General features: G+C 42.5%; 2 protein-coding genes across 2 annotated transcripts; both read right to left on the bottom strand.

The window, feature by feature from the left end:
- Window positions 1-2,495: 2,495 nt before the first annotated feature.
- On the bottom strand, window positions 2,496-4,223 carry LOC120978139 (interferon lambda-3-like). Its single transcript, XM_040406367.1, has 5 exons — window positions 4,164-4,223; window positions 3,549-3,626; window positions 3,313-3,447; window positions 3,134-3,214; window positions 2,496-2,670 (listed from the first exon to the last, which is right to left on the bottom strand). Exons 1-5 carry the CDS (start codon window positions 4,221-4,223, stop codon window positions 2,584-2,586), a joined length of 441 nt encoding a protein of 146 aa, XP_040262301.1. The 3' UTR covers window positions 2,496-2,583.
- A 5,871-nt stretch (window positions 4,224-10,094) lies between these two features.
- IFNL3 (interferon lambda 3) lies at window positions 10,095-12,143 on the bottom strand. Its single transcript, XM_040406365.1, has 6 exons — window positions 12,084-12,143; window positions 11,792-11,944; window positions 11,469-11,546; window positions 11,233-11,367; window positions 11,054-11,134; window positions 10,095-10,181 (listed from the first exon to the last, which is right to left on the bottom strand). The coding sequence occupies exons 1-6, from the start codon at window positions 12,141-12,143 to the stop codon at window positions 10,095-10,097; spliced, it is 594 nt and encodes a 197-aa protein (XP_040262299.1).
- Window positions 12,144-13,711: the final 1,568 nt, after the last annotated feature.

The following is a 13,711-nucleotide window of genomic DNA, read 5'->3' as shown; positions in this document are numbered from 1 at the left end:
AATACTGGCCATCAAAAAATAGGACACATCCTATTTTTCACCTTTTTGCGATAGCCGAAGGACCCCATAGAAGTCATTGATCCCATTTCTTGACAGCCTTTCTACAGAATAGCATCTGTCTGATGGCTGTTAAAATTGGTTGGTTGCTAGGAGATACCGAGGAGAGGCAGGGAAATTCTCACTTACCTTCCTAGGTTTCTGGTGAACACGAAATTCAAAATGAAGTCTATACGATCACTCCTGGTGTTTTGGAGAAAGAGGATTTTCTAACCACAATACCTCTTACAAGTATCTACTGCACATCCCCATATTATCCATCCACAGGAAATTTCTCAGAATACACAAACTTGCAAAAAATTTTATGTCCAAATCACTTGTCTGCACTGCAACATGTCATTTTCTCCTAAAGTTTTTATGAAGACCACAGTAGTTCTGACAGCAGCGCTAGAAATTAAAGGTGTGCCCGGATTAAGGCGTCCTCCAGACAACAGCTTCTGATGGATCTACTTGCAACCATGCAGCTGTTACAAAATCATGTCTTCTGGATCATTTACAAGGGATCAAAGATAGATCCAACTCAGGAGCTAAAACATCTGGTTTTGTCATAAACACTCATAAGCTAAGAGTAAAATTGTCGTCAGAGAGGAGACACAATCCTGAAGGGGGCAAGTCCTCTCTTTTATCACTCCAAAGAATCGTTTTGTTACGTCATGAAAATGTTGGATCTCCTAACTTCATCAAGAGATGTAATACTATGGGCCATAGCTCATGCGGGCTCCTTCCAAGACAATATACACATTTCTTTCCACAGATGTCTCTAGATCAGGGTTTCTCAACTCTGGGACTTGGGACCCACCTACCAGTCATGTTGTCAGGATTTCCTTAGTATTGCGCATGTGATATAATTAGTGTCCATGCATCAGGACTTACCACAGGTATTCATTCTGTGGGATATTTTCAAATCCTGAATGGTAGGTGGGTCCCGAGGACCGGAGTTGAGAAACCCTGCTCTAGAGCCTAGAAAAGGGGTTTTTAAGTGTATCCATCCACTCGCCAAGAGCTGAAGCTTCTTCTACATTGAAAATCTGAAGTTCTCACCACAGAGAACTTCTGCCTGGGGTGTGCATGTAGACAGATTGTGGATCCAGAAAATAAAACACGACAAAAGGGTTGTCATCCAACCAGAAAGATCTCAGGGCTCACAGACTGACCTTAGCTTATTTCCAACCTTACCTGCGAAACCAGCAAAAGCTTGTTCAGTCAAACAACTTACCAAAGGTAAGGAGGTCAAAAACAGGCTGCAAAGAGGTTTATCCAGGGTAGTGAAAACTCAACTGTACAATCTTCTCTCAGTAAAAGAGTGGAAGAACCACCTCTAGATGCCAAGGTGACAGAGGAGAATACTAAGGTTTCCAACTTTGCTCTCTATATTGCTCTCATTATGCTCTAGCAACAGGCCGTCTCTCAATCAGCAATGGTGTATATATTCCTACCTCTGCCATTAGTGCCCAGAGTGTTTCGGAAGATTTTGGAGGAACAAGTAGAAGCCGTTCTCCCACTCTGACCTCGCAGAGCCTGGTTGTCGCTACTTTCTGCCCAACTTTAGGCCCATGGTAATTGATTAATTAATCATTACTGCTTATTAAGTCAACAACCAAAAGTAAAAAAAAATCACCCCTACCTTTATGTTAAACACTGCGGCAACTTTAGAAGGGCTCAGGAGGACCTAATGGGGATGCAAATTTCATCAGAAGTGGTGTAGTGAAGTCAATAGTGTGCGTGCATATCTTCACACCCCTGTGCCTCCACAACTAAAAGCCCATAGAAGCGCATTTTTTTGCGAAACAGCTGTCGCCTTTCTGCTTTCCACCTTCTCGCGCCATTTTATGAAAAATCGATTAATAAATAAAGCAAGTATTTTATCACTGGTGAACGGCGCATTTCAGGTCACTGGAGTTATATTACTGCTTATTAACCTGTTGCTGTCTAATTGTGTCTAGAGGTTACAGGCTTCAACCCATTTGTGCTTGTGCTGCCGACAGACTACAGGAAATAAAAATTTCGGAAAGTAAATTTTTTTTTATTTTTTTTTTTATCCAGAATGAAGCAATGGATCGCTAAGTAAAAGGTATCATTACATTAACCTGAGCTAGCCCTACAAGGCACAGTGTCTGGGTAATCAGTAGATTTCTGGTGACAGATTTTAAAAATGAGTTTTTCAGTCAAGACAAAAATAAAAAAAATATTATGAGACAGAATTATTTTAAAATGTTAATTTAATAGAGCATGTATAAATAAACATAATTTAACAAACTCAATTTATCCTCCAGGGATAAAACCTCTCTGTATAAAACAATATATTATTAGATATAACATAAATAGAGAAATATTACAATGTATAAAATATAATTATAAATACAATTATAAATAAAATAATAATAAAAGGTCATGTGGACGGTTATAGGTGAACATCCAGGTAGTTTCTCATATTTCCTGAACAGTATTTGATGACAGAAGATAGAAAACTGATGTCTTGATGATTCTTGTGCATACGATTAAGAAAGAGTCCATCTTGGAGACAGTCTAGGGATCACTTGGACACATCACATTTTGCATCCTTAATGAGATGAGGTTGAGCACAACAGCGTCCTGGACACATTGAGGGGAGGCCTATAATGGAGGACAGCGAGATATCTCATTATGTACTGATCACAACAGTCTCTCCCCAAATGGTGACGATGCTGAGTAACTGAATATGGGTAGCACTATAGTGTGATTCTCAGTTCTAAGGTCTAGTTGTGCCATCGTCCTGTACTAGATGATCACAGAACAAGAGAAATACACATCGCAAGACCAACAGCAGCATAAAGCAGCCTATTGGATTAAATGCTCCAAAGCCTGTCCTCTCCCCTCGATGCTCCCTCTCCCCTCTCACAGCAGGCAGTCTCAGACAGACACTGACAGTATTATCCTGCAGCTGCACCCCCCTCCGTTTCTTTTCTTCCTAACTGAAACATACCATTCCCATAAAGCTTTCTGCTTTCAATATCTCTATTAAATTCCTCATCATTTTACTCCTTACACAGACAATATCCTGTAAACTGTCAGTGTGCAGCTTCTGTAAGACACGTACCTTGTCTTTGAAATCTTGGAGATGACTCAGCCACGGCTCCAGCTGCTCAGAGGCAGGGTCACTGTATTCAGGCAACGATCTCTGTAAAGGAGAACAGGATATAAGGAATTTACACCATGTTGGGTCCATTTCACAGGCCGAAGTGTGATGGATATACAGGATAAGAAGGAGGAACTTACACAGATTATCAGCTGGTCTCTCAATTTAAGGAAAGCCTTCATGGAATTTGTTACAGTGTCAGAGGTAGACATATTAGTCAGGACGTCCAGCGTCAGTGACACTCGTTCCAGGGTCAGGATCAGGCGGTCACTTGGCTGTAGAATAAAATGCAAATGTGATATGAGGGGTTCTGCCATCGCTCATCTATAGAGTTAGGTGATTTGACAAAGGCTTTGGTGGAATCTTATTTCCATACCTTGAGGTCACATATAGATATCTTGTGTCCAGTCATGGTGGTGTAACATTTCACCCCATCAACGGATATTTTCTTTTGCTGTTGAAGAAGAAAAATGAGGTTTCTACAATGTGGACAAACAGAATTGTTTCCCTGGTCCTGCCCCTCCATCTAGGGGCTTGGTCAGTTAGTTTTCAGTTATTATGCCCTTATCTGGAGGTCATACATGCCATTCAGGAAGCTCCTCTGGATGCTATAGAGCGATAAACCCTCAACTCAATGTCCTCATATTACTCTAGAAATGGGATTCAATAATGGAAATAAAAGCTGCGCTTTACACTGACCTGATCATTTCGCAGATGTCTGAGGGACTTCACTTCGGAGGTAGACATGGATGAGTGCTGGAACAAAGGGCACAGTCTCCTGTGTGGACGTCCACCCACTACAACCAGAGAAACCAGCAAAGCTAACAATCTGATGTCCATGGTCAATCCTTTCTGCTGAATACTTCAAACTTTTCTTCTCTCTGGAAATCTGTGAATATGAGATGAGTTACTAAACCATGTCTGATGTCCATAATCACAGACTGTGTACTGGCTCCCATTAATCTGTATACACCCAGGAGAAGACACTTACCTGCTTGGTTGTCTTGTGTCTCTCTGCTGTTGATCTCAGTTCTATCTCAAGCCCTTCCATCTTTCTCCTTTTATAGTTCAGTCTACAGGAGAAAAATCCCTTTATTTTCATGATGTGGAGAAATCTTTCATCTAACGTTCAGAATTCAAGTGACGGGAGACAAGGCAGCCTTGGGAAACCCTTACCACTTTCAGTTTCCTTACTATACAGGTGAGAAGGAGACGTCAGGTAACTGGGAGGAGACTCCTACAGGTGAGAAATCTCTACAGGAATCCTCCTGTTACTGCACAGCATATCTGTACATAACCAGGATCCCCCGTCCCTCAGTAACTCCCTCTGACTTTGTGTAGAATTATGCTGTAATTCTTCATACTTGGAAGTCTTTACTTGGTATTATATACAGCAGTTTAACTTAGATGTTAATGGTGACAAAACATTAGCCATAATGGTCTGTATGTACATACGGTTTGTATTGTAGTTATTGCTTTGTGACACAAGATTTCATTTAAATGGAAATAAACCTAAAGTCTAACTTATCTAAAATTTTGCTTCTCATTGAATGAAACCTATTGTCATTATCAGCCATTGTATGACAGTGAAGATCTTAAAACGGTTGTACCAGGTTGATAAGTCGTCCCCTATCTACAGGATATGGGACAACTAGCTTAGGCCTCTTTCACACTTGCGTTGTCCGGATCCGGCGTGTACTCCAGTTGCCGGAATTACACGCCGGATCCGGAAAAACGCAAGTGTACTGAAAGCATTTGAAGACGGAACCGTCTTCCAAATGCGTTCAGTGTTACTAGGACAGCCAGGACGCTATTAAAGTCCTGGTTGCCATAGTAGGAGCGGGGAGCGGGGGAGTAGTATACTTACAGTCCGTGCGGCTCCCGGGGCGCTCCAGAGTGACGTCAGAGCGCCCCATGCGCATGGATGACGTGATCCATGTGATCACATGATCCATGCGCTTGGGGCGCCCTGACGTCACTCTGGAGCGCCCGGGGAGCCGCACGGACGGTAAGTATGCTGCTCCCCCGCTCCCCGCTACACTTTACCATGGCTGCCAGGACTTTAGCGTCCCGGCAGCCATGGTAACCACTCTGAAAAAGCTAAATGTCGGCTCCGGCAATGCGCCGAAATGACGTTTAGCTTAAGGCCGGATCCATGCCTTTCAATGGGCATTAATTCCGGATCCGGCCTTGCGGCAAGTGTTCCGGATTTTTGGCCGGAGCAAAAAGCGCAGCATGCTGCGGTATTTTCTCCGGCCAAAAAACGTTCCGTTCCGGAACTGAAGACATCCTGATGCATCCTGAACGGATTTTTCTCCATTCAGAATGCATTAGGATAATCCTGATCAGGATTCTTCCGGCATAGAGCCCCGACGACGGAACTCTATGCCGGAAGAAAAGAACGCAAGTGTGAAAGAGCCCTTAGTTCTAGGCATTTGACTGCTGGGACCCACATCAATCCTGAGAACAGGGGTCCCGGTTCCCCGTTCTGATGGAGGGGCAGGTCTTGCATGCACACTACTGCTCCATTAATTCTATATCGGAGCGCCAGAGATAGCTGAGCACTGTGTTCTGTAACTTATACATTTGGTGCAACCCCTTTAATGTTATGTTCACACAATAGCGACAAGCTTTGATTTCTAATATTAAATATTTTTTCCCATAGTCCTAACAGCAGCTGAATAATAGGGGCATTTCTGCCCCTGTGTACTATTAAGGCAGATGGAATTTTTTTAATTCATGAAATTAATAACTACTATGTCTTCAGTTCAGTCTTTTTGCCTTTCAGGGCGGAGATAATACAGCAGCATGCTGCGCTTATAACTTAGTCCAAAATTCCGGAACACTTGAAATGCATTAATGCCGGCCCTGAGTGTTCCGGCAAATCGGATACGGCATTGTGGTCTGCGCATGCTTAGACTGCAAAATTTTTTTTTTTTTTAAATGGCGGATTTGTTTTTCCAGATCCTAATCCTTCTGACAAATGCCATCAGTTTGCATGCATTTTGACAGCCGGTAGGTATTTCCGGCAACGGAACTGCCTGCCGGAATCCTCTGCCGCAAGTGTGAAAGTACCCTTAAGTAGAGACCATTTAGCCTATACTGTATAAAGACATCCATCCTCTCCCACCTTGTGATTATTATGAAGATGTAACTTATTTAGGGCAGGAAACTTGTGCTGCTGTTAGGACTAAGGGAAAACAGATTATTAGTACAAATCAATGCTTCACTTATGTCCTAACCAGCAGCACAATAATCGGGATTTAACAAGAAGTAACCTCATAGGGAGGGCCCTCTCATGTTGCAGACTCAAAATTTAACACCCAAGAGCGGTCTTCCCTGAGAACCGGAAAGATATTTGCTCGCTGTTTGAGCACCAAAGTTTCTGGATCTAGCCACCTTTATGTTTCTTCCACCTAACACGATGGAGTTCACCTGCACTTGTGCCAGCTGCGCAGCTTCTTTGTCCCAAAGTAAAGTGCCCGGTTTCACAAACTGAACAAGCTGATGTCACAGCTCCTGCCTTCCTCCTCCACAGTGTAATAGCAGTAGACGTCGCCCAGGTGTGGTCAGCTCAGCTACTAGGAAAGATGTTGGCCATGTCAAAAAGTGATGGCACACAGGGGCCATGTTTATCTTGGTCTTTTGGAACTGTAAGTGGCACTTGGTGTGGAGGGGATGTGGGACACAATTGGGCATAGCCCCAGGCTGCGGCCTGATTTTGGCAGGTTTCAGTCACTGGAAGAGAAGTTTAAATGGGGTATGGGAGATTCTGTCCCTGTAGGATGCTGTATACATGTTTCCTCCAGGCCTGTCACTATACAAGAAATACTTAAGATATATTGGGAAAGTAGGAGAACATCAGCCTGGCATAGAACAAGGTGGTGGAGAGCCTGAAGTGGATGAATTGATGGGTGAATGATTGGCAGGTTAGTTGGCACTGGACCTACAAAAGGAGCTTTTGAATGAACTGGCTTGGGGCATGCTGTGGGCACCTTGTTAGATGAGCTGGCGCTGAGCAAGCATCAGGGACAACTTTAGGCTGGGCAGTCATTAGGCACATTGATAAGTCACCTGTAATTATCAGGTGCATCCATGGGTGAGCTTTGCACTGGGAAAGTTTTGGGCACAATAATGGGTGGTCTGGCATGTGAACTAGCTCTGGTCATGCATAGACCTATCAAGGTGGCACTTCACCAGAATCTGTCATTTTGAAACGTGGGCTGGTGCTAGATAAGCACTGGACTCATTGGTGAGTTAGCTATACAAGCATCGGGCACATTGATGGATGAACTGGCACTGGCTGAGCAACAGAAACATTGTGTACTGGCACTGGGCATACATTGGCTATAATGGTAGGGAACTGGTGCTGGGTGTGCAAAGGGAATGGTTCAGAGCAATGTCTGCAAAGGGCTGAATCACCTTCACCCCTCCACTTCATTAAACTACCAAGAAAGTAGAAAATATTTTTTCTAACTTTTGCTCTATAAACTTAGGTTGTATCTTATAGTCCAAAAAGTATAGTAATTATTGATAAATTAAAAATTCCATCTGTCCTACTGGTACACATTAAGGAGAAATACCCCCATCATTGTCATTCTGTTTAGGACATAAGGGAAGCAGCTATTATCAGAACAATTTAATTCTATGAGTGTATTCACATATCATGTTTTACCAGACTGTGAATACTGGCCATCAAAAAATAGGACGCATCCTATTTTTCACCTTTACGATGGACGAAGGACCCCATAGAAGTCATTGATCCCATTTCTTGACAGCCTTTCTACAGAATAGCATCTGTCTGATGGCCGTTAAAATTGGTTAGTTGCTAGGAGATACCGAGGAGAGGCAGGGAAATTCTCACTTACCTTCCTAGGTTTCTGGTGAAGACAAAATTCAAAATGAAGTCTATCCGATCACTCCTGGTGTTTTGGAGAAAGAGGATTTTCTAACCACAATTTGTCTTACAGGTATCTGTACTGCACATCTCCATATTATCCATCCACAGGAAATTTCTCAGAATACACAAACTTGCACATTCTTTATCTCCAAATCGTATGTCTGCACTTCAACATGTCATTTGCTCCCAGAATATTTATGAAGACCACACTAGTTCTGACAGCAGCCCTAGAGATTAAAGGTGTGCCCGGGTTAAGGCGTCCTCCAGACAACAGCTTTTGATGGATCTGCTCGCAACCATGCAGCTGTTACAAGATCATGTCTTCTGGATCATTTACAAGGGGTCAAAGCTAGACCCAACTCAGGAGCTGAAATATCTGGTTTTGTCATAAACACTCATAAGCTAAGAGTAAAATTGTCGTCAGAGAGGAGACACAATCCTGAAGGGGGCAAGTCACCTCTTTTCTCACTCCAAAGAGTCCTTTTGCTATGTCATGAAAATGTTGGATCTCCTAACTTCATCAAGAGATGTAATACTATGGGCCATAGCTCATGCGGCTCCTTCCAAGACAATATACACATTTCTTTCAACTGATGTCTCTTCATCAGGGTTTCTCAACTCTGGTTCTTGGGATTCACCAACCAGTCATGTTGTCAGGATTTCCTTAGTATTGAGCATGTGATATAATTAGTGTCCATGCATCAGGACTTACCACAGGTATTCATTCTGTGGGATATTTTCAAATCCTGACCGGTAGGTGGGTCCCGAGGACCGGAGTTGAGAAACCCTACTCTAGAGCCTAGAAAAGGTTTTTTTAAGTGTATGCATCCACTCGCCAAGAGCTGAAGCTTCTTCTACATTGAAAATGTAAAGTTCTCACCACAGATTCCTCTGCCTGGGGTGTGCATGTAGACAGATTGTGGATCCAGAAAATAAAACACGACAAAAGGGTTGTCATCCAGCCAGAAAGATCTCAGGGCTGTCAGACTGACATTAGCTTATTTCCAACCTTACCTGCGAAACCAGCAAAAGCTTGTTCAGTCAAACAACTTACCAAAGGTAAGGAGGTAAAAAACAGGCTGCAAGGGTAGTGAATACTCAACTCTACCATATTCTCTCAGTGACAGAGGAGAACACAAAGGTTCAAGGGCTCAAGAGGACCTAATGGGTCTGCGAATTTCATCAAAAGTAGTGGAGTGAAGTCAATAGTGTGCGTGCATATCTTAGCATATCTTGACACGCCTGCACCTCCACACATAAAAGCAGTAGAAGCATATTTATTGCGAATCGGCCGTTGCCTTTCTGCATTCCGCATTTTCCTGCCATTTTATGGAAAATCGATTAATAAATAAAGCAAGTATTTTATCACTGGTGAGCAGCGCATTTTATGTCACTGAAGTTATATTACTGCTTATTATACTGTTGCTGTCTAATTGTATCTAGGGAGCTTTAACCCATTTGTGCCTGTGCTGCCTACAGACTAAAGGAAATAAAAATTTGGGAAAGTACATTTTTGTTTTCTTTTCTGCAGAATGAAGCAATGGATCGCTAAGTAAAAGGTATCATTCATTACATTCAGCTGAGCTAGCCCTACAAGTCACAGTGTCTGGTTAATCTGTAGATTTCCGGTGACAGATTTTAATAATGGGCTTTTCAGACAAGACAAAAATAAAAAAAATATTATGAGACAGAATTATTTTAAAATGTTAATTTAATGGAGAATGCATAAATAAATAAATATAATTTCACAAATTCAATGTATCCACCAGGGATGAAACTTCTCTGTATAAAACAATATATTATTAGATATAGTATAAATAGAGAAATATTACAATGTATAAAATATAATTATAAATACAATTATAAATTAAATAATAATAAATGGTCATGTGGACGGTTATAGGTGAACCTCCAGGTAGTTTCTCATATTTCCTGAACAGTATTTGATGACAGAAGATATAAAACTGATGTCTTGATGATTCTTGTGCATACGATTAAGAAAGAGTCCATCTTGGAGACAGTCTAGGGATTACTTGGACACATCACATTTTGCATCCTTAATGAGATGAGGTTGAGCACAACAGCGTCCTGGACACATTGAGGGGAGGCCTATAATGGAGGACAGCGAGATATCTCATTATGTACTCCCCTCAATGTGTCCAGGACGCTGTTGTGCTCAACCTCATCTCATTAAGGATGTAAAAGAGGAGAGAATATTTAAAAGAAGAAAAACTGCTACAAGAGGACATAGTTTTAAATTAGAGGGGCAAAGGTTTAAAAGTAATATCAGGAAGTATTACTTTACTGAGAGAGTAGTGGATGCATGGAATAGCCTTCCTGCAGAAGTGGTAGCTGCAAATACAGTGGAGGAGTTTAAGCATGCATGGGATAGGCATAAGGCCATCCTTCATATAAGATAGGGCCAGGGGCTATCCATAGTATTTAGTATATTGGGCAGACTGGATGGGCCAAATGGTTCTTATCTGCCGACACATTCTATGTTTCTATGTTTCTATACTGATCACAACAGTCTCTCCCCAAATGGTGACGATGCTGAGTAACTGAATGTGGATAGGACTGTAGTGTGATTGTCAGTTCTAGAGTCTTGTTGTGCCATCGTCCTGTGCTAGATGGTCATAGCAAAAGAGAAATGCACACCGCAGGACCAACAGCAGAATAAAGAAGCCCTATAGGATTAAAAGCTCCAAAGCCTGTCCTCTCCACTCGATGCTCCCTCTTCCCTCTCACAGAGGGCAGTCTCAGACAGACACTGACAGTAGCATCCTGCAGCTGCATCCCCCTCCTCCTTTTCTTGCCAGCGGCTTAACTATTTCAGTCCATTCTCGTTCTTCCAAACCTTAACATATAATTCCCATAAAGCTTCATGCTTTCAATATCTTCAATAAATTCCTCATCATCTTACTCCTAACACGGACAATATCCTGTAAACTGTCAGTGTGCAGCATCTGTAAGACACGTACCTTTTCTTTAAAATCTTGGAGATGACTCAGCCACGGCTCCAGCTGCTCAGAGGCAGGGTCACTGTATTTAGGCAACTCTCTCTGTAAAGGAGAACAGGATATAAGGAATTTACACCATGTTTGGTCCATTTCACAGGCCAAAGTGTGATGGATATACAGGATAAGAAGGAGGAACTTACACAGATTGTCAGCTGGTCCCTCAATTTAAGGAAAGCCTTCATGGAATTTGTTACAGTGTCAGAGGTAGACATATTAGTCAGGACGTCCAGCGTCAGTGACACTCGTTCCAGGGTCAGGATCAGGCGGTCACTTGGCTGTAGAAGAGAATAAAAATATGATATGGGGGGTTCTGCCATTGCTCCTCGATAGAGTTAGGTGATATGACAGAGGCTTTGTTGGAATCTAATTTCCATACCGTGAGGTCACATATAGACGTCTTGTGTCTAGTCATGGTGGTGTAACATTTCACTCCATCACCGGATATTTTCTTTTGCTGTTGAAGAACAAAAATAAGGTTTACACAATGTGGACAACCAGAATCACCTCCCTGGTTCTGCCCTTCCATCTAGGGGCTTGGTCAGTTAGTTTTCAGGTATTATAACCTAATCTGAAGCTCATACATCCCATTTAGTAAGCTCCTCTGGATGCTATAGAGCGATGAACCCTCAACTCAATGTCCTCATATCACTCTAGAAATGGGATTCAATAATGGAAATAAAAGCTCTGCTTCACACTGACCTGATCATTTCGCAGATGCCTGAGAGACTTCACTTCGGAGGTAGACATGGATGAGTGCTGGAACAAGGGGCACAGTCTCCTGTGGGGACGTCCACCCACTACAACCAGAGAAACCAGCAAAGCCAACAATCTGATGTCCATGGTCAATGCTTCCTGCTGAATGCTTCAACCTTTTTTTCTCTCTGGAAATCTGTGAATATGAGATGAGTTACTAAACCATAACTGATGTCCATAATCACAGACTGTGTACAGGCTCCCATTAATCTGTATACACCCAGGAGAAGACACTTACCTGCTTGGTTGTCTTGAGTCTCTCTGCTGTTGATCTCAGCTCTATCTCAAGCCCTTCCATCTTTCTAATTTTATAGTTTAGTCTCCAGTACAGAAATTCCTTAATTTTCACAATGTGGAGAAATCTTCTCTCTAACGTTCAGAATTCAAGTGACGGGAAACAGGGCAGCCGTGGGAACTCCTTATAACTTTCAGTTTCCTTACTATACAGGTGAGAAGGAGACGTCAGGTAACTGGGAGGAGACTCCTACAGGTGAGAAATCTCTACAGGAATCCTCCTGTTACTGCACAGCATATCTGTACATAACCAGTATCCCCCGTCACTCAGTAACTCTGTCCTGCCATCAGTTTTTTACTCTGTGTAGAATCATGCTGTGGTTCTTCATGTTTGGAAATCTTTACTTAGTATTGTATTGTTTCTGTTAGATTTTGATGGTGGCAAAATATTAGCCAAAAAGGTCTGTATGTACATGTGGTTTTTATAGTGGTTATTGCTTTGCAACACAAGGTTTCCTTCAAATAGCAATAAACCTAACGTCTAACTCATCTAAATTTGTTTATTAGTTGAATGAGATCAATCTTCCCAATATCAGCCAATTTCTGAAAGGGAAGGGCTTAAAGGGGTTGTGCCAGGTTTATAAGTCATCTGCTATCCACAGGATAGGGGATAACTAGCTGATAGCTGGTGGTCCGCCTGCTGGGACCCCTACTGATCCCAATAATGGGGATCCCGTTTCCTTGTTCTGATGGAGGGGCAGGTCTTGCATGCACACTGCCGCTCCATTTACTCTCTATGGGAGCGCTGAAGATAGATGAGCACTGTATTCAGTAACTTATAAACTTGGCAAAACAGCTTTTAAGGTTATATTCACATAATAGCGAAAAGCATTGATTTCTAACATTAATATCTAACATTAATCTTTTCTCCCATAGTCCTAACAGCACCTCCTAAATGGGGGGTATTTCTGCCCTTGTGTAATAGTAGGACATGGAATTTTTTAATTAATCAAATTAATTACTAATTAGTGAACCCTGAGCCTCTATAAAGATGTCTATCCTCCCCTACCTTGTGTTTATTTTGAAGAAGTGACCTACTATACAGGTGAGAAGTAGACGTCAGGTAATTGGGAGGAGACTCCTACAGGTGAGAAATCTCTACAGGAATCCTCCTGTTACTGCACATGAGATCAATCTTCCCAATATTAGCCAATTTCTGAAAGGGAAGGGCTTAAAGGGGTTGTGCCAGGTTTATAAGTCATCTGCTATCCACAGGATAGGGGATAACTAGCTGATAGCTGGTGGTCCGCCTGCTGGGACCCCTACTGATCCCCTACCTCGTGTTTATTTTGAAGAATTGACCTACTTAGTGTCACAATGTCGGGGGAGGGGAGGAACACCAGAAAGGCAACAGAAGGAAGATGACCAGGAACTAGGCCTCAAGGCTAGGGAAAGGGAAATGGTAACCACCTAGGAAACCCTAAACCTAGCCCTGACTCCTGTCAGTGTGAATAGACCCTGAAGGTGGGAACATTCATACACCGGAAACCAGGCCCTTATAACCCTGAATATCCCTAGGAGTAGTGACAGGATCTGAAACTACTGGTTCCTTCCCAGATGAACGAACCAGCG

Source organism: Bufo bufo, chromosome 8, assembly GCF_905171765.1.
Source record: "Bufo bufo chromosome 8, aBufBuf1.1, whole genome shotgun sequence".
Lineage (NCBI taxonomy): Eukaryota > Metazoa > Chordata > Amphibia > Anura > Bufonidae > Bufo > Bufo bufo.
Note: the sequence above shows the minus strand (reverse complement) of the source record. Positions and strands in the feature narration are given on the sequence as shown.